A 21,013-nucleotide genomic window follows, 5' to 3' on the forward strand; every position below is an offset into this window, starting at 1 on the left:
CAGTAGGTGAGTCAGGATGCCATCCAGAACACTGTATATCTCATCTCCTCTGTGGACACTGAAATATCTTCCTGGATCTGATGTGTAATCTGTGTGGGTCTCAATTACCTTTCTGGGAACTGAGACGAAAAATGTCTTTTTTTGTCCTTGCTATTTGTTTTCTTGCCTGGAAGGTATCTGGAGGACCTGAGAGGGAGATGAAAGTTGCTGAATGTGCCCCTGCTAGGGACACAAGGCTACACAGATTCAGTCTTCAAAAGTCCTACAGATCTATCTGTGTTCAGGAAGGAGTGAGCACGTCTGACTCCTGCTACCAGTGCTGCCAGACTGTGGCTCCCTGCTCAGTTAACAGAGAGGTGTTGGGGCAGTGCTCAAAACATCCCTGGAAATACCTGCATCTTCCCACTGCCTGTGCAAGGAGCCAGGATGTGGCAGCTCTGGGCTGTGGAAGATCTGGATGGACCAATGTTCCTACATAGAACAGCAATTTTTGTGCTCTTACTTAGTGTGCAAACTCTTCGGGACAGCCAACACTGCTTATGGTGCCAAGTGCAGCACACCTCTCCCTTCCCTTGTAAAACAAACAATAAACACGCCTTCTGGCAGGGGACCATCTGTCTCTGTCCTTTCCCTCCTTCGGAAGAAGCTGCTTCCATGGCTTTGTGCAATAGCTTCCTTTATCTTCCATCTCACCGTGGCTCAGTGGCTGTGCCACATTGGGCAGCCATGGATAGCTCTGTTCCTTCTTGTGGGTAGCTTCCTACAGCAGAACAGAGGAGAGCAGGAGAGGCCATGGCCCACAGTCAGTGCAGCCTTTTCATCCCAGGACAGAGCAGAAAACGCAGTCAATCGAGTTGTTGTTTTTGTTTTTAACACAGCACAATCGTTCGGTCTGTCACGAGCAAATGCAAGTCGAGGGAGGGCACTGACAAATGAATGCAAGGCACAGGGATCAGTGAGCCGTGTGTTCTCTCGAGGCTGGGCCTTGATTTGTGAGCAGGATTGACTCACAAGGGAAAGGCTGATATGGGTCTTGCCCTTATGCAAACACAGCCTGTCCCGTGGCTGCTGCAGCAGAGCTGAGCTGCTCGGGGAGCACTGGCCATGCCCTGTGGGACAGCCAGCTCTGTTAGGATACAGCTCCATGTCTTCATGTACGTTGGTTTGGGATTTGATTTGCTTTAGGAGGTTGCTGTGTAAACAAGCTGGGTTCAGAAGTTGTTTCTGGAGCAAAAGCTCAGCAGTAGGAACAGGGGGCATAGCTAAGGGTGGTCCTCTTTTCTTTTCTCTGCTGGAAGATATGAGGACGGATGGGAGACCTCCACGCACGAGAGAGGCACCAAAACCATCTCAAATGTTCCCAGACACCCTTGTATGGGCAACCTGAAACCTACCTCTTCCCCATACAGGCAGCAGAGCTTAGGAATCTGCAGAGCTACCTGTAAAATAGACATCTAGGTCACGGACTGGGTCGCTCCATGTGCTCTGCTGACTGTGCTGGCTGTGTCTCCACTGACCTTCATGGAGCTGAGGGCCTGGTGCCCTGCCCTGAGATACCTGAGATACCTGTCTTAATGTAGACCTGAATCTCGTCCTGAAGAAGAAAGGTTACATTCCCTGGACTCCCAGTGCCCCGGGGCCAGGAACCTGCCCTGACCTCCAGCCACTGGTCCAGGAGGTCTCCTGGAGGGCCGCTGTTGTCTCCTCCTGTCACAGGAGAGGGGAAGGCTTAGACAAAGTTTTAAAAAGCAGAGCCTTGCCAGTGAGTCTCGAGGTGCAGAAAGGATTCCCTTGCTTTCTAAACTCCTTCTCAGGGAAGGGTTAAGGTCCAGCTGAATCCCATCTTAGCCCCAGACTGCGTTAACAGTTTAAAGGAATTATAGAGGTGTGATTAAACCGCTTTGTCCCACAGGTTTTAATGAAGGCAAAACAGAAATTGATTTATATAAATGAATTACTTATTATGACAAATTAACAAACAGGTGAACAGACAAAAGATCCTAATCAGAATTATTTACTATGCAGTGTGAAAGCAAAAAAAAAAAAAAAAAAAAAAAAAAAAAAAAAAAAAAAAAAAAAAAACAAACCAAAAAAAACCCCAAAACTCAAAATCTACTAGTAAAGTGTTATATAACAAAGTAATATAGTGCACTGTAAAACAATTATATTAAAGCAATTGTATCGAAGCTAGCAAAAGAAACAATCATTAAGTAGAGATTGATATAACTCACCATATGGGATAGCGGGCAGATCTCTCTCTTTCTCTTAACCCCTGGGGAGTAACCATGAAGAGGCATCCCTGCTTCACAGGGGAGGCTCCACACTTCAAGGAAGTATGTGGAAGAATTTGCTATATGGAAGTTTTATAGCTGTGATGATGGACTGGTAGTCACAGATTTACAAGCTCGCAGACTCGCTTATCTGTCACATCTTGTTTCAAAAAAGGATGCATATTCTAAGTCTGGTGAATCAGGATGGTTTTAGCATAATTTAACACCAAGACAGTGACCTGAGCCTGGTGCCAGCAGCTGAACTTGCGTGGTAGCTTGCATGATGGCCTGCATGATGGCTTGCACAGTATGCACTATTGGATTTTAGGTCTGTCCAGGGTGGACTATCCTGCCACACCTCCATCCCTCATGCCATGGTGGGAACAAAGCAGTACTGAGGTCAAGTCCAGCACTCTGGTGAATCCTTTCTGCCTATTCACATTGGAGGAAAATAATCCCCCACCAAAACAGCAGCATCCTATCCAATCTTTCCTGGGCCCCCCATGAGCATGGATAGCCTGGGAATGGGGGTTCATCCCACTTAACTGTTGATAGTCATCAGAGAGAAAAAGACACATCGAGGTGTGAGTGATATGTATTAAACCTCCAGTGAGTCAGAGGAGCCCAGCTGACCAGCACACCTACTGCTGTATCCAATTATATGGTTATTTTGGTTTTTCTTCTTCCTTTGCCTTCCAGCTCAGACCGCAGGATGACAGACGGTGACACAAATCTCCCAACCATCGAGAGGAAGCTGGGACTGCAGATATGGGGCATAGAGGTATGACAAGAGGCAGTGATGGCACATGTCCTCTGCATGTCTGGGGGGGGTGTTTTATGGAAGAGGTATTCTTGAAGTAATCTGTGTGGGAAAAGAGGGTCTTACAGATAAGATACAGTGGGAAATAGAAGACCCAATATCTCCCTATGAAACTTTCCACATGTTATTGTTTTGGTTTCCTGCTCTGTAAAACGGGGATGATAACATTGACTAAGGAAACAGGAATGTGGTGGGACTGAAACTCTTCCTCCAGAACCAGAGGCCTTTCTTGCTTCTTTTGGGAACCAATACAAGACTGCTTTAGCACACCAGAAATTCCCTGTTTCGCCAAGAAGATGGGTTATCCGTAGGTAGCCTTAGTTAATACCAGCAGCTGCCACGGGGAAGACACTTATTTTTGTGACAAAGGCATTCCATGGTGCCTCTTTTTACTTCATTCTTGTCTTCCTTACTCTGGGTCACTGCAAGGAGAAATCCTGCAACCTCTGAGTTCACCTTCTGCTTGTGGAGGTGTTTGATTTTGGATTGGAGCTGGACTGTGCTCAATTCTGCCTCTCTCTGGCCCAGTTCACCAAGAACATTGGAACCATTAATCTGCAATGAGAGTGGGTATAGACTGAGGTGCAAAGTCCACTCAGGGGAACAGTGGGAAGGGGATCCAACACACATTTCAAAATGGGAGTTCCAACTGTGTTCCAAATATCACAATCTTTGCCTTTCCATTTCTCTCCAAAGCACTGCACTAAGTTGCTTTCCAGAGGATCTGTAATTAGAGCCATGTGGGTTCGCAAGGGTCAAGCTGGTATGCTGGGAAACAAGTCAGGACACCAGAAGAATGCATATCTCTAATTTCAGGGAACCACAGGGCCAGTTCCAGCCCAGGAGCTGAGCGTGGACTAGTGGGTGGCACATCCAGGCACCTGCGCTGGGCAGGCATGGCTGGATAATTATGCACTTGAGCCAGAGGAAGTGTGCAATTAGGGTCTGGAGGGGTGAGGGGCACATCAGTGTCCTCAATTCTGCCTTTCCTCAGCACTGCTGGTTCATCCTTCTCCAAACCCTGATTGTCACCTGAGTGTTTTGGGCACCTCAGTTGTCCTGTTTCACACACATCAGCTTCTGGCCCTTAAGTTCCAGCAATGACCCAAACACTGATTTCCTTACAGAATATGAAGATGGTTCCTGTACCTGAAAAGGCTTATGGGACCTTTTTTGAAGGAGACTGTTACATCATTCTGCATGTAAGTAAGACTAGTAAACACTGGTCTGTGTTAGGCAGCTGGTCCAACCCTTTTTCTTTAGCTCTGACTTGGTTCCTAGGTACCCTCTCTGATGGCAAAAGCACTGTGGGTTAAAGTGGTTGTGCACCTGTGTTCACCATCTAATCATGGATATGAACTGAATGTGGCTGTTGCAACAACACTGTCTGTTTAGTAAACCAGAAGTCCGGGGGAACCATTAACTTAGCAGTTCATTAAAAGTGTTTATCTTCTAATCAACTCAGTCATGCCCAGGCATGGAAGAATGGCCAGTGCATTCCTGGCAAACTGAATCAAGGCCCACATTTGCATGATTTATGGGAGTCTTCTGGGGATGTGAGAGGTGGCCAGCTGGAGGGTCTCATTTTTAGCAGGTGATGTGAGATATGAAGGTGTTCCATGTCGTGTGTCATGTAAGCAGCAGAGAGGCTCTACAGCCCTTCTCATGTCCCCATTAGGACATGTCATCAGTCCCACACAAATTTGGTCCAGACCCGCTTGCAACCAACTGAACCCAGGTTAGGCAGAAGCATGAGGGACTTCTGAGAACCAGCCCTGCTCTGTGGGCTGTGCAAACTGCCTTGTGTTCCCGAAGTTCGGTGGGAGGATGATGTGTTACACCCACCTCCTAGGATTCCTTCCAAATCTCTTCATCTGCACAGAGCAATCCAGATCCCATTGTATCAAAAAAACATCCACATGGTGGAAACCAGAAGCATTTCCCACTTCCTGGGTCTGAGTGTCCCTCCTGCAAACATCCCTTGTCAGTGAAGAGACAGCAACGCCTCCACTATCCCACAATAACCAAGTGCACATCCGCCGTATGTCAGGCTGGGATGGACCCACAGGATGATCTCCTGCTCAAATTCACCATGCACATGCCTTTATGATACCTTTTGAGTGCTAAATCGATTTGATTGCAGCCACCCAAAGACATGCTTAGAGCAGGATATGGGTGTCCTTGCAAGGAGTTGTCAGTATAAATATGGATTTTGATGCTCACAGGCTCAGCTTCTGTTGCAACAGCTTCCCCAGGTAGAAGAGCCCTTAATTAGCCCAATACCCTCCTTTGCCCCTGAAGACAGGAAGGTAAAAATAGTCATCTGTGAATTCTGCTTCTTCACTGGAATCTCTCCAAATAAGGGTTGTCCTCAGGACAATGGGACTTTGATCGTCTTCAATAGCAATGTATTGAACGGAGCAATTTTTCCGCAAATTAATTATCTATGCCTGAGGAACTGAGTTGTATTTTATTTAAGTTCTTCTGCTGTGTTTCACTGTGTGCACAAAGCAAATAAACAGAACTCGGTGTCAAATCCAGCTTACAAAATGAGCTTTTATTGCCTTTCCCAGGCGTCCACGATGGGGTTTAACACAGTAGGCGCTGAAAAATAACTGGCACAGCTCATGTAACACTAAGCACACCTGTTCCTCAGCCCCCTTGCCTCCTTTTTCTAGGCTGTTGGGTTTTTCTGTAATAAGATGAATCTCAGCATGCACACACCAGCTCAGCTTCGTTTGGAGTTATGTCTGTTTTGCAAGTCAGCAGGAATTCCGATGCAGTTTGTGTTACTACGTCGTGTGATACATGAGAAAGACAACAGGAAAGAAAGGGTAGTATCTCCAGGCAAATAAATAGGAGTGTGCATTACATTTCAAAAGGTGATCCATGAGAAGAATCTGCTCTAAGTTTTAGTATAAAACTCCACAAAAGTGGGACAGGTTGAACGCATTAATTTTTGTAATTGCACAGGTCCTCAATTTTCCTCAATAAAGAACTATGAAAGAATATCAGACAGAAACATCCTTCGGTTCAATATGTACCCAAAATCCATAAATGCTCTCCTAGTTAAGGAGAGCTCCAGGTTGAGCTCCCAGGGAATATCTGAGGCTCCATCCTCTCTCCCCTTGCCCAGGAGAAGGGCACAAGTAGGAAAGAGCTCTGTGGTCACTTGGTTCTGTCAGGTCTCCCTGGCCAGTGATATTTGAGACACACATATGTGGACTGTGAGTTCATCCTGACTTGTCTTTCCCACCTCTCCCAGACCAAAAGAACCTCTCGTGGCACCGCTGTGGATTTGCACTACTGGATTGGGAAGGATTCCTCCCAGGATGAGCAGGGGGCTGCAGCCGTGTACGTCACCCAGCTGGACAACGCGCTCGGGGGGAGCCCTGTGCAGCACCGGGAGGTCCAGGGACATGAGTCTGAGACCTTCCAGAGCTATTTCCGCAACGGCATCATGTGAGTAGCTCAAAATACCCTGCAACGAGGTGGGTTGTGGCTTTTCTACATCTCAGAGACATCAGCATTTCAAAAAAACCTGAATAAAAGGGTATCGGCACCAAAACTGGTTAAAATTCAGAACAAAAGTTTCCCGTTTTCAAACAATTGTTTGTAACATTGAGTCTGGAATCGTGTCTCTACTGGTCATTTTCCCAGATATTTTCAGTAATTGCATCTTAACCTCCCTCTTGTTCACCCTGGGGTCTTCCTTCCTCTCCTCCTCGCATTTTGGATTAAAGTGCCCATTCAGGGCACTTCAGACTAATATCCACCTTGAAGTGAAGTGCTGATTTGGCTCATACTGGGAGTAATACTCCTGCAGTGGAAGGAAAGTTTGACTCTGAACTTCTGTAATCTAAAAGAATCTAATCTTGTGGTCTCTGTTCATGCTGGGGTTGTTGGAAGAACTCCAATAGCTCTCCTCCAGAAGGGTCTTCTTTGGCAATAAACAGCCTAAGTGCCTTGATTTTAAACAGCTGAAAAAAATTCAGATGAAAACCCATCCTGAGTCAATACCTCCATCCCAGTCTGGCTTTTGAGATACCTCTGCTTTGTGCATTTCTACAACCTCTCATGAGTTTCCTCAGAACTTTTCTGAGACAGAAAAGGTCTTTTAACCTCGTCTAGGAGTAAGGAACAATGAAGGACTGAAATTCAGACCTTCATAAACAGTCTATTTGGAAACCTGTCTGCCTCTGAAATAATTATAATTTGGACTTCGTCTTGGTCTAAACCACATCCCCATGGTCAACCAGGAAGTCTGAGGCAGAATGAGAAATTAAAGCAAGCTCTTCCCTTTCCACATCTTGGCAGGTGGACTAATAACCAGAGCATCCTTCTGTGGATATCTTAAACAAGTCTAAAATGCTGTGAATCACTCACATGGCTGACCATATTTGCCAGTCTCTCCCAAGCTGTGATAAAATACATATATTACCCACATGGCAAAAACTATAAACAGCAATTGTCTCTTTTTCTCCCATAAATGGCAATGACATCATGTCAATTATTATTGTAGCATGAACAATGGATCTGTTTTCTAAAAGGGTCTAGCATATGTGGAAGTGGGTTAGACTTGTCCAAAATCCATTATAAAGGCTCTGGGGCTTCCCTGGGGAGTTGTGTCCTGTCAAGGTGTGAAAGTTGCACAGAAGGGAGGGGATGTCATCATGCAGTGATGTGATGCAGTGCTAACAGTGGCTGTTGCAAGGTGTGTGTTCAAAGATGGAAGAAAGAATTTGGGGGATAAAGTCTGAGAGAAAGACAGAGCCCTGTACCTGTTTAATATTTTGTTCTGCTTATGGCAACAGTTTCCTATCTAAGTTACTTTTAATAGAATAACTATTTTGGAGAAAACCAAATATTAACAGAAAGTTTGTTTTCTGCAAAGTCTGCTTCATATTTTAATCAAAAGTTTATGGAATATTTCAATTTTGAGTTGCCAGTGCCATGGTTTTAATAGGATTTTCAGTTTGGTTGTGTTATGCTACCACTGCCAGCCCTCACCTACCTGTTGATCTTCTCCCAGGATGTTTACTGGTTGGAATCAATGATCTTAGAAGTCTTGTCCAGTCCAAACAATTCTATGAGTCTATAATTCCATGCAGAGCAGCAACACAGGACCCATAAGAGGGAGATGGACACTGTGAGAAGTCATGGTCTGACCACACAGCATTTCACAGTCCATTTTTTAGGACTTTGAGGTTATTTTTGCTCTAGATTTTTTAGTTGTCACCAAATGTTGGGATGTTCTGAGAGGACAGAGGGGAAGGTGCTTTCTAACCAGCTCTAACTCTTTATTCTCTGCTACAAAACAGCTACAAGAAGGGAGGAGTGGCTTCAGGATTTAAGCATGTGGAGACCAACATGTACAACATCAAGCGCCTTCTCCATGTCAAGGGGAAGAAGCACGTGTCAGCCACAGAGGTAAGAAGAAAACCCTTCTCTTCTTATGGATCATTTCTCATTGCCTCTCCTCCTACACCCACTTTCAGCCAGGTTTTCCTGCTGGATATCTCATCCCTGCCCCAAGACTTCTACTCCAGGAGAGTTTTCAAGACCTCACCCAGGGGTTTGGTATTACATGAGAGAAGCCATTGGGCTCAGCCAGTAGCTGAGCGGCAGAAGGATGAGCCTGTCATTGCAAACCTGTTCTTACATCCCAGGGACAGGTTTGCAATGGCTGTGATTTGTCACCTGCAGCTCTTGTCCTCCTCAGCTTACCAAATGGTTCCATTTCCTCGTGACAGGTAGCGCTTTCCTGGGACAGTTTCAATAAGGGTGATGTTTTCTTGCTGGACCTTGGGAAAGTGCTGATTCAGTGGAATGGACCCAGCTGCAGCATTGCTGAGAAATCCAGGGTGAGTACAGGCCAAAGCCACTTAGTTTACTGGTGGTATTTTTCAATACCAGGAGAGAAAAAAAATAGGGAAAAAATGCTCAGTGTTTGTGCAGTGAAAATCTTACTAAGAGCAGCAGCATTGAGATGATTGGATATTAGGAAGAAAATTATTGGATATTAGGAAGAAATTTTTTACAGAGAGAGTAATCAGACACTGGAATGGACTGCCCAGGGAGGTGGTGGATTCACTGTCCCTGGAGGTTTTTAAGATGAGACTGGATGTGGCATCAGTGCCATGGTCTGGTAACCACGGTGGGGTTGGATCAAGGATTGAACCTGATGATCTCAGAGGTCTTTTCCAACCTGGTTGATTCTATGATTCTATAAACAGAGAAAATAATGATAAAACTTCTACTTCCTCATCTGCTCGTTTTAGAGGCCCATGGAAGTGCTTTCTTCTGGTTCAGACCTCAGCTTGGTTTCACAGGCAATTGTGGGCCCATCATTAGCTCTCTCCCCAGAAAGTCATCCAGGTGCCTCTGGGGAGGTCTATTTCCATCCCTCTGTGCCCTATAGTTTGCATGCTGTAGGATTAGAAAGTCAGCAACACCAGCAGGTTTAGCTGCAGTGACTACCCCCAGGGCAGATTAGTTTTAATTTTTTGTTTACAGCATCACAGGGAATTCCAGCTTGGTCAGTATGAGACAAGTAGGAATACATAACCCAGGTGCTCATAGGTCAGATCCATAGCTCTTGAGGCACTTTGCAAAGGGATCATTATCCTTATTTTACTGATGGAGGAACCAAGATACAGAGATGTAACACAGCAAGATATATCAGTGGGCCATCAGCAAGGCTGGTGGCCAAACTCATAGCTTGTCATTATAACATTTAAAGGCAGGTGGGTCTGCTCTGCACGTGGTGTCCCCTGATGAGCTAAGAGAGGGGGAAGCTTCACAGGGAATGTGGTTTTTCAGGGCTCCGTGGCTAAAGGAGAAGATCCTGTGGGTAATGTAAAAGAGATAAAGCAACGCTGAACAGAGGAGGGGGAGCAGGTAGAGGGATGGCCACTGGGTTCATCTCAGGCCGCGAGCAGGTGATTTCCCATGTCTAATAAACAGAGGCACCTTTCAAAGCTGTTGCAGTAAGAGTCGTGGGGAAAAAAATAATTTAATGGAAAATGGGGATTTCAGCCTAATTAGTTGCTTGACATTTCATGCTGCTTTTTTCACAGAAGACATCCGTGTTTTTTGAACACTTGAAGCATTTAAATGTAAAATGTCACTGTGGGGCACCCAGGGTCCTGCAGCTCTGCAGCATCCTGCCTCACTGTCCTCAGCATGTGTGTGCATCTCTCTCCCAGACCATCCCACAAGACCATTGGACCTGCTGATGTACAGTCACACACACGGGCAACACCTGCTGTGGCTCCCACACGCCTGTGCCCTGTGGGAGCAACATCTAGCGACTATAATAAGCAATATTTTCCTAAGAGTTAGTTAATAATCAGACACTACAGACACATCTGCTTTCTTAATAGCTAAATTTGGAGGGCACTAGAAGCTTCAGAGAGCTGTGGTGATGTGGCTTGGGCTTAGTCTTTGCTCCAGGTCTGGGGCAGTGAGTTTGTTGTCTGTGTCAGGACTTACCCCTCTGATCCGTGTGCAGGGTCTGGCGCTGGCTCGTAGCATCAGGGACAGCGAGAGGGGCGGCCGTGCTCAGATTGGCATCATTGACAACGAGAAGGACTCCCCAGACCTGATGCAGATCATGAGGATGGTGCTGGGAGAGAGGCGTGGGGAGCTCCGAGATGCCATCCCGGACACGAAGGCGGATGAGCTGCAGAAAGCGAACGTCCGGCTCTACCAGTAAGTCCAGGGATGTGCCCCAAACCCTTTCCTTCCTCACAGCAAGCACTGTGAAGGCTGACTCTGCTCGGTGACTGTGTCTTTCAGCGTCTATGAGAAGGACAATGACCTGGTGGTACAGGAGATCGCCACCCGGCCCCTGACACAGGATCTGCTCCAGCACGAGGTGAGAGAAAGCCAGAGGCTTTTACAGAGGGAAAAGGGTGCTGTGGCTCGCTTTGTTTTCAGCTGAGCACCTGTTTCAGTGGGATACCCTGTTTCCTTCCATCATTAGAACAGGTCAGCCCCACTCAGGGACATCATTAGGGACAGCTCAGCAGCCAGAGATAGGTGGTGCATTGGAGCTGTTCCAACCGGAGACGGCAAATTGATGCTCTCAGCCAAGGATTATATTGGCTTGGTAATCAGAGTGAAGGAGAGCTGCCTACCAGGAGTAAATTCCAGGTGGAATAAAAGCTTCTTAATACCTGATGTTCAGGGATAGCCTTCCCTCTGCTGAATCCAGAGCAGACAAATACTCTGCTTAGAAAACCAGGGAGATATATTTTCCTGCTGTAGCAAGTGGCTGGTGTCAGTCACCCACCCTGGAAGGAGATTTCTTACAGACCCTCTGTGCAAACGCTTTCAGAAGACAGAGACTATCCTTCTGACTAAAATTTGGTAGAGAACTGCTCACCCTTAATTCTCTGCAGTACAAACCAGCCTATTCCAAAACATGATTGTGCTGCGAGGTTCCCCCTCCCTCATTCCCCCTGGTGTCAGCCTTGTTAAATCTCAGTCTCCCTTTGCAGACATACAGACCCTTCATTTTTCTTTTCAAAGTTCAGTCTGAAAAATGAGAAGCCTTTGGTCACACAGCGTGTTTGGAGCACCAGCACTCTGCAGATGGGCTGCTCAGCAGACATCTCATCCCCTTTGGGTTTGGGATTCTGCTGCCTTCACAGCAATGCAACACTTTTGGCTCCAGATCAGGGACACAAAATAGTCAAGCAGAAGAGGTTTACTGGACTTTTCCTGCTCCTTTAGTAGCAGATTTGGCATAAACAAGCACCACCAGCAGCAGTGCTGAAGCACAGCAGGCTGAGGGTGATATTTCAGCATGTACCTCTCCTGCTGCTCCCTTTTAGGGCTGGTGTTTCTGTTGGTCTGAGAACATCACCTGTGAGACAGTTATAGCCAGCTTGGAGCAACACCTAAAAAAATACATATTTTAACTCATTACAATTAGAAGTCATCTGGATCAGGTGTGCTTGCAAAGTCAGTGTACCTGTGAACCCCTGCCCTGTGGGGTTGGTGGTAGCTGTAGTCCATTTATGAACCACAACAAATCCATCCTCTGTTACCTCTGCTAATGGTTGCACCAGGGTTAGGGCTCTGCAAGGCAGGGAAATGAGCCAGATCTGCATCTAACCCAAATCTTCAAGAAGGATCCAGCCTGAGCAGGCTACAAATGATGACCTTTGCCTGCGCAGAGCTTTTCACGTCTGTTTTTTTCTGTTTCCTGTTTTTCACGTTTCACCTCAGGACTGCTACATTTTAGACCAAGGTGGTTTCAAAATTTACGTCTGGAGAGGAAAAGCCTCCAGCCCAGAAGAGAAAAAAGCAGCCTTCACCCGAGCTGTGGTGAGTTGTAATACTGTGCAAACAATGTCGTGGGAGGTTATTATGTGCTGATCTGGATCTGGCCACTAATTACAATTAAGTGTAGGTCTTGGGGAGCTGGCCTGTGTAATAACAGAGACAGAATTTATGTGTCTAAGGGAGGCATGATGACGCAAACACAAGATTGTTAGTCATCAAATTGTGCTAGGACTAAAACCTGACACTAACACTAGGAAGAAATTGGTTAAAGAAAAAAAGTATCGAAGAGAATACTTTGTTGCGTGGTAAATAGTGAACTTCTGGAATTTGTTGATTCAAGAGATGGTGGAGTCAGAGAATATCAGCAGAGTTGAGATGGGATTAGACAAATTCATGGTCAAAAGGTGCATGGAAAGATATTAAAGGGGTTCTTATATCCTCTCTGAGATCCATGGCCCAATATTGTGGATGCTGGGGAGAGAGAAGGGGTCACACTGGAGGACATGAGCCACTAAGCTCATGTTTGCTCACTGAACAGCATTTCCTAGTGCCACTGTCCCAGGCAGCACAGAACACTGCTCTGACCCCAGAAGGCATCTCCTGTGTTCCAACCAAGAGTAGTGCCTTGGGCAAGTCATCGGGGAACTCCCTTACTTGGAGTCTCTGGAAAAGCCAGACCTTTTATGTATAGGCCTCATCTGCAATTCCATTACAGCTAACAACTGTTCCACAGCACCAGTGGGGCTGGGCCCAGGTTCTGTGTGTGAATTTGGAGGTGATATGGAGCTCTTCCACTGGGTAGAGAGAGATCTGCCATTAGCAGCTGTTAATTCAAATTGGTCAACCTGAGGCAAGACCAGGGCTCATGACAGGGTAGAACACACCAGCCTAGCACCCTGGCTCCTCCAGATGAGCTGCCATGCGGTTATTTTCTGGCAGATCATGCCTCAAACTCCTCCTCTCAGAAAAAAATAGCCTTGAGGGAGCCTGAGCAAGTAAGACATTTGGTATTTTTTTACAAGTTGGCATGTTGAAGTGAAGGCTACAAAGAAACTTCGCTTTTGATTATCTGTTTACTTATGGGAAGACCATAAATGGCTTCATCTTAAATGAGATCTAACCAGGAGATACTGAACCTCATGGTTCCACATTTAATAAGGTCCTACCTGGAGACACCCAGCTTCAATACAGGTTGCACCTATTGTCTCAGAGAAGAAAAGCTTAAAAAAACTTTGCCTCAGGACTTGTTTCACTGTCCTCTGTGCTCCTTAACTCAAGCCCTTTTTAGTAGGCAATGAGCTCTGCAAACTCTGGCCCTGAGCTACACACACAGAACAAAAGATATCTCTCTCTCAGTGTGGCAGGTGGGAGGGTTGGGAGGACCATCTGCTCTGCTTTTCCCTGGGGGTAGTGCATGTCTGCAGTATTTACAGCAGAAGATGAATGCTCAGAAAGCCACAGTCAGGCTCCTTCCCTGAACCACGGCTGTCAGCACTGCACGTTTGGTCATCCTAGAGCCTGCTGAGATAAACACAAGAGCAGTTCCCAAAACTGAACAAGGATTTTGGCATTGTGGGAGAACACAGACAATTTTCTTCCTTCTCTTGTGTCTTCTTGTATCAAGCACCTCTGTTGAAGCGGTCTTTTAACTCAGTAGTAGCACTATTGCAAAGAAATAATGTGGGTTTAGGGGGGGAAAAATTAAGAAAAAAGATTTTTAAGTGTTTAGTCCCTCCAGAACACACCTCTGGGGTGCTGAGCTGCTTCCATCCCTTCTCTCCCTTGGCATACATGCTCTCTGTCATGTACCAATCTTCCTGGTTTGGAGAGGGACAAAAAGTTTGGAGAAAAGCAAAGAACTGAACTAGGCTCTTGGATCATGGGTACACGCCATCACTGCTCCTTCCCCTCCACTCCCAGATCCATCACCAGAAGCCATCTACGGAGCTGTCTGAGATAGAGGAGGAGGCTTTCCATTACACCCATTGAGTGAGATTTTCTTCAAGACTAAGGTGCCGTGTAGAGATTAATTTTAGGATGTGATCCAAGTGGTCAGGCTGTAGGGGTAGGGTTCAGTGCTCTAAAGACAGAAATAAACATGGATACTACAGTGAGAGCTTGCAGTCACCTCTGTTTGCAACTCTGAATGCAAGTTTTGGGGTGAATCCTGCCCTTGGTCAAACCACTGTGTTCAGTGAGGGACATTCCCTCTTCAGGCTGGTTTGGGTCCACATCCCTCTTCTCATGTCTGTAAAAAGCTTGCTGTGTCCCCACTGATGACCTTTCTCAACCCCACCAGGGTTTTATCCAAGCCAAAGGCTATCCTTCATCCACCAACGTGGAAGTGATCAATGACGGGGCGGAGTCAGCCATGTTCAAACAGCTCTTCCAGAGGTGGACGGAAAAGAACGAAACACAGGGGCTGGGAAAAGTCTACACTACTGGAAAAATTGGTGAGCACATTGGTCCTGCATTTGTCTTTCCTACCTGTGCTAAGCAGCAGCTGAGGGAACATCGTTCACACTGTCTCCTGCCTTCAGTATCTTGAAAATCTGGTGCACATTCTTCCCGTGCCTCGTGTCTTCCATCTTCTGCAGCAGATGCAGAGGATTCGTCAACTGACATTCAGAGCTGCTGAGGCTTCTTGTATGAGCCAACCTGCCACTTATTCTAAGTGTAAATGTTGGCAGACGGTCACTCCCCTCTGAAAATCATGCGCAAAATTTCACACTTGCAGGACATCCCCGTTTTCATTGTGAAGGACTAATGCTGACCCTGGTAAGGAACCGCTGAACAACATTCTGATTTCGTTTGCACTGGCATCTATCCAAGACTCTCCTGATGTCAGTGGATTGATGCTGTATTTACACGGGGTGTAAACGATGTATTTATCACACTGCTGAAGTGAATATTACAATGCATTAACCCCAGAGAGCAAACAGTACCAAAGAGAAGGAACTTATTGATGAGTGATGGGAAGATGACAGTGATGCTGAACGTCTCCATCAATAACAGCTTGAGAGCCACGAATCTTTTTCCCTTCCAAGTTCTCTCTTTTCTCTCCACCTCTGTTTCTTTCTGTGCTGTCCATAAATACTCTGTCTCTTTTATCACAAGCTGGAGGAATGTAGGCATTTTATTTCTGAAACCAATGTTTTGAAAGGAGGAAAATATTTATAGTTTTGGAGAACAATTATCAGTTTTCAGTCAGGAGACAACTAATTTTTACCAGCCAGTCATCACTGGAACACACTATCAGGCCAATTCCAGCCTGTAACAGGTCAGCACTGGAGTATGTGAGCTCTTGCATATTCAAAAATCAACACTGGTTTATACAGGTGGCTTCTCGCAACCCTGGACCAGTTTTTTCTTGCATGTATGACAGTTGTGCGTGAGGGTGATGTGGAGGGTTTATCTGTTATTGTGCATTCACTGGGTTCTTGTTTTTGTTCTGCTGGTGCACACAGCCAAGGTGGAGCAGGTGAAGTTTGACACCACTCAGCTCCACGCCAGGCCAGAGCTGGCTGCTGAGCAGAGGATGGTCGATGACGCCTCCGGGGAGATCGAGGTGAGAGAGCTCCTTTTTCTGACAGAGGGTGCAATGATCAGTGTGTTACCAAACATCACTTGGCCTAGATAAGGGGAAACTAAGGATAGACCTCATGGCAGTCTACAGCTTCCTCACAAGGGGAAGAGGAAGGGCGGGCACTGATCTCTTCTCTCTGGTGACCAGTGACAGGAGCTGAGGGAATAGCCTGAAGCTTCAGGAGTCTGTTAGCAACAGGGCTGTGCTCTGTCTTCACCTTGACTCCGCTACTGCTCACCAAGATGTTTCTTTTACCAGGTGTGGAGGATTGAGGACTTGCAAATGCAGCCAGTGAATCCCAAGACATACGGGCAGTTCTACGGGGGCGATTGCTACCTGGTGCTGTACACCTACCTGAGATCAGGCAGGCCCCACTATGTCCTCTACATGTGGCAGGTAGGTCAAACCAGAGCAGAAGGGACTTTCCTGTGTCTGCTATAGAAGCCTAAAGCTGAAGGAAGCAGTTGCACAGAAAAATCCCAACCCAAGCATCCAGAAGAATTCAGGTACCCTTTGCTTATCAGTTGTCCATTTCAAATGTCTCAAGCTGTGCTTTGTAGGCAGCATGGACACTGATCCCAGGCTGGCATCAGGCTGAGAGCCAGCAAAGTCAGAGTGAAGGATTATGGGGCTTACAATGCTCAGGTCAAACTTTGGAGTCAACTCCAGGAACTGAGGCTTTAAGGGAGAGGTAATGTGGGTATATGAACATCTCTGCTTTCCTTTTTTAAATATTATTTCCCTCCCGTGGAATGCAGAAAGAAACTTGAAAAATGGGATGTTAAAGTCTGCAAAACCAGAATGTGAGGGAAATTTAAATATCTGGAAGTTTTAACTCTGACATTCCACGCTTGGAACTGGCAAGATGTTCCGTTGTGTCACCTCTAATCCCACGTGTCACCTCTCTGTTCCCCAGGGCCGCCACGCCTCTGTGGATGAAATCACTGCCTGTGCCCTCAATGCCATCGAGCTGGACAAGAAATATGGGGACGAGGCCGTGCAGGTGCGGGTGACGATGGGAAAGGAGCCCAGACACTTCCTGGCCATCTTCAAGGGCAAGCTGGTCATCTACGAGGTAACATGGCTTTGTGAGTGTGGGCAAAGGGAAGCACCAGCGATGGCTTGGCAGCTGCAATGGAAATAATCCAGAAAAAAATGGGCTGATACTCAGGAAAGGAGCTTGCCAGGTCTGCACAGGCTGGCAGATGGAACGGTGGAACATTCCTAGTACTTCCCGAGTAGTGTGAACACCGTTTGTGTAAACACAGTCCTGGACTGACCCAGACTCCACTGTCCACCCCTGACCTCCAGCACTGATGCATGTTGTTCTTTCCAACTCTATCCCAAAATACTCTGCAGAGTTAGAATAAGGCAATCACCCTGTGATTTACAGAGAGTGCCATCCAGAGAGGGTCCTCCAAAATATCCTACAGTCATGATTTGACAATTCAAATTGTCCCTCACTGAATTATATCACATTAACTACCAACCCACTTCACTAGCTCCTGTGGCTGCTGACATCTGTGGTGGAGACACTGCAAGTGTCTTTGGAGGAGGGGGATTACCTCAGCTCTCAGTGCTGGTCCCACTGTACAGTTTCCATGGTGGGTGTTGAGCTAAGCTGAGCACAGCTGGAAATCAGAGTCCAGCTGCCTTGCCCACTCTGCATGGCAAATGCTTTACAGAAACTAAGATCTGCTCACATGGAGTTTCAGCATCTTGATGGGAGCTGATCAAGACTCCGTAATCAGGGAGAAATGTGGAAGTTTGCCATGTGGATTTCATTCTGACCTGGGACCAGAATGTGTTTGGATTTCCTCACAGGAGCATGATCCATCATTGCAGCAGTGGGGAAGGGCTGTGAGCACAAAAGCCTTCATTGAATCAGTGGCACCCTGGATCTGTGTGTCCTCCTCACTTCCCAGCACCGTCCTTCCCTCTGTTCCCCTGCAGGGTGGCACCAGCCGGGCTCAGAAAAGCGCTCCCGAGCCAGCGATCCGCCTCTTCCAGGTGAGGGGCACGGATGAGGTGAACACAAAGGCCACAGAGGTGCCAGCCAGAGCCTCCTCCCTCAACTCCAACGATGTCTTCCTGCTGACCACCAGCCAAGTCTGCTACCTGTGGTGTGGGAAGGTGAGGCTGCAGAGACACCAGGGGAGATGGCTGAAGGAAATCTGAAATTGCTGATGTGGGGCTTGGGTCTCCTCCCTCCACTGAGTTGTGGAGGTGAACCCTTGGGGCAGGTGACCAAGGATTGGAGAAATGGTCTCCTTGAGTTGCATCAGGGAAGGTTTAGATTAGATATTATGAGAAACTTCTTCACAAAAGGGGTTGACAGGGAAGTGGGGGAGTTGCCATCCCTGGAAGTATTAAAAAAAATATATGGATGCAGCATGTAAGGACATGGTTTAGTGGTGAACACGGTGGTTTTGGGTTGATGGTTGGACTTGATGATCTTGGAGGTCTTTTCTGACCTTAGTGATTCTGTGGTTCTATGAGAAAGGTGCACCCAGGAGGCTCCAGAGGCTCCATCTGTGGAGGGTCAGCAGGAACACAGCCTTCTCTACAAAGACAACCTATGTTGCGGTTCACCTCACCTTAACTTAGATGTTCATACAGCTCTCAGATGAATAAATCACCCTAGATTTTCCAACTGTAAGAAATAAGCCAGGATGTTCATTTATCCTGTTTTAGTCACACGTTTCAGGATGAGGTGGTGGATCAAACTGAAGCAGAAGGGTTGCTCAGAGCAGTTGTGGCTGCCCCATCCCTGGAGGTGTTCAAGACCAAGTTGGATGGGGATATGAGCAACCTGGTCTAGTGAAAGGTGTCCCTGCCTATGGCAGGGGCTAGGAACAAGATGATCTTTAAGGTACTTTACAATAAAAAACATTTTGGCATTTTGTGACTTTTTCTCTAGGCTGCACTGAATGTCCCTTCAAGGACTAGAAATGGGTTCTGAGTGACCAGCTCAAAAGCCTTCAAGCAGGTCTAAAACTCTCCAGAGGACCAAGCCAGCTTTCCCCCACAGATAAGTTTTGCCAGTGACCCTAATTCCACCTCAATCTTACGTTCTGCACACAGGGATGCAGCGGAGATGAGCGGGAGATGGCAAAGATGGTAGCTGACATCGTTTCCAGACGGGACAAGCACACCATTTTGGAAGGACAAGAGCCGGCAGAGTTCTGGGAAGCTCTGGGAGGCAAAGCACCTTATGCCAGTGAAAAGAGGTAATAGTGACCTGCTTGTTCCTCTGGGCCTCGCCAGGGAACTTTAAACCGGGGATCAAAACTTGGCAGGAAAGTGAGTACTTTGATACTGTGTCCTCACTAAAGGGAGCACAAGGTCAGAATATCACCAAAAGCTTGGTCAGAAACCACACTGAGATGACTCTTCCCTAGATTTTGGTTCAGGCCTTCTGTGTAGTAGGAGCTGTAGATCCAAACCCTGCAGACAAGGATGTGCTACATCCTCCTTTCCCCACAGTAAACCCACCCCATATCTCATCATAAGGCCTACAGGAACCACATGCTCCATTTCCAGCCATCATTGGGGAAGCCCCAGAAGATTCATGAGACTAAAGCCTGCCTCTGAACAACCTGGATTTCTCCAGCCTTCTGGGCAGGTGATGGGTTCCTTTGCAACCAGGTGATCTGATGTGGGTTTCACCTGACATCAGGTTCATCTCCACAATGAGAGAAGGGCTCTGCTTTTGCCCTTTTTGGGTGGAGAAACAGTTAGCTTTAAAAATCATTAAAATGGTCCAAGAATACCCTTGAGACCTGACTTTCAGGACCTCAGATGGCTGTTGCAATGTTCTGCCCCTTCCTCCAAGGCCACGCCAAGTAGCATCAGGGCCCTGCAGGAGGCCACGAGGGAAAAATTTCTGTCTCTCTCGGTTTTTCTTCCCCTGCCATGCGTGAGGAAGGTTCCAAGAGCAGATCACACACTATCAACCTCGCCTCTTCGAGTGCTCCAACCAGACGGGCCGGTTCATCATGACAGAGGTGGTGGGCTTCTGCCAGGAGGACCTGGATGAAGATGATGTCATGCTGCTGGACACATGGGAAGAGGTCAGCACAGGTCCCGGTCCCTTTCTCCCCAGATGTATTTTCAAACAGGTTATGGTTTTAATTGGTTTGAATCCATCACTCAGTGTGAAACCAAGGTCCCTCTCACCCAGGGACAGCACAGGTGAGGGAGGCAGCATTGCCAGACCTCTTTCAGAAAAGTGAAAACTGAGACACTTGGTCCATGCCTTCCTCCAAGGTGAGAAGAGCTGGACCTGCTCTGGTCTTTTCCAGCTTATACAAGGAGGTGGCACCCAAAAACACTCCCCCTCACTTCCCAGCACCTGTGGTGATGACTTGCTTTATGGTATGGAAAGCTGTCTCCAGGAGTTTTCTTTCTGAAGTGGATCTATGGAAGGACAGGGTTCAGATACCTTGAAACACGCCAGAGCTGTTACCTGAAATATTTATGCTTTGTGCCCGTCTCAGAAGCAAAATCTTTCTTGGCTGGAATTAAATCTGGAATCAAAGTCACAAGGGACTATTGGGAAAGCACGTTTCCAATCTTATCTCTGCTGCCATTGGCAGGGGAGAACAAACAACCCTATCTGCACAGGTCTCAAGGACTCACTGAGCTCCAGCACCTTCTCTCCTTGCAGATTTTCCTTTGGGTTGGCAAAGCCTCCAACGAATACGAGAGGAAGGAGGCCATTGCCTCAGCTAAGGAGTATCTCAAGACCCATCCGGCAGGGAGAGACTTGGCAACCCCGATAATCCTGGTGAAGCAGGGCTACGAACCCCTCAACTTCACAGGGTGGTTCAACGCTTGGGACCCCTACAAATGGAGCGTAAGTTGCTGGAAAAGCCCTGTGGTGCCCGTGCACACGGGCTCAGCAGTGCTTAAAGGGCATTCTTCTCAGTGGATGTATGATACAAGGAGTGAAACCTCACTAGGACATGTCCTGAGCTTCACAGAGTCACAGAATGGCTTGGGTTGGAAAGGACCTTAAAGCTCACCTAGTTCCAAGCCCCC

The 21,013-nt window shown here is 47.1% G+C and overlaps 1 protein-coding gene across 2 annotated transcripts in view; it reads left to right on the forward strand.

Annotated features, from left to right (window-relative positions):
• The window catches only part of VILL (villin like), a 37,596-nt gene that overhangs the window by 10,682 nt on the left and 5,901 nt on the right, over window positions 1–21,013 (forward strand). For both annotated transcript variants that reach the window (XM_039380755.1, XM_027733436.2), the window contains exons 2-17: window positions 2,970–3,051; window positions 4,218–4,292; window positions 6,356–6,552; window positions 8,412–8,520; window positions 8,844–8,954; window positions 10,604–10,803; window positions 10,891–10,969; window positions 12,328–12,426; window positions 14,684–14,837; window positions 15,852–15,952; window positions 16,229–16,366; window positions 16,887–17,045; window positions 17,924–18,103; window positions 19,055–19,200; window positions 19,899–20,043; window positions 20,640–20,828. In XM_039380755.1, the coding sequence (XP_039236689.1) occupies window positions 2,983–3,051; window positions 4,218–4,292; window positions 6,356–6,552; window positions 8,412–8,520; window positions 8,844–8,954; window positions 10,604–10,803; window positions 10,891–10,969; window positions 12,328–12,426; window positions 14,684–14,837; window positions 15,852–15,952; window positions 16,229–16,366; window positions 16,887–17,045; window positions 17,924–18,103; window positions 19,055–19,200; window positions 19,899–20,043; window positions 20,640–20,828 (2,151 nt within the window). In that variant the 5' untranslated portion in view covers window positions 2,970–2,982. The remainder of the gene's footprint in view (window positions 1–2,969; window positions 3,052–4,217; window positions 4,293–6,355; window positions 6,553–8,411; window positions 8,521–8,843; window positions 8,955–10,603; window positions 10,804–10,890; window positions 10,970–12,327; window positions 12,427–14,683; window positions 14,838–15,851; window positions 15,953–16,228; window positions 16,367–16,886; window positions 17,046–17,923; window positions 18,104–19,054; window positions 19,201–19,898; window positions 20,044–20,639; window positions 20,829–21,013) is intronic.

Source organism: Pipra filicauda, unplaced genomic scaffold (assembly GCF_003945595.2).
Source record: "Pipra filicauda isolate LSUMZ 115617 unplaced genomic scaffold, ASM394559v2 scaffold1_size10287979_pilon, whole genome shotgun sequence".
Taxonomy (NCBI): Eukaryota; Metazoa; Chordata; class Aves; order Passeriformes; family Pipridae; genus Pipra; species Pipra filicauda.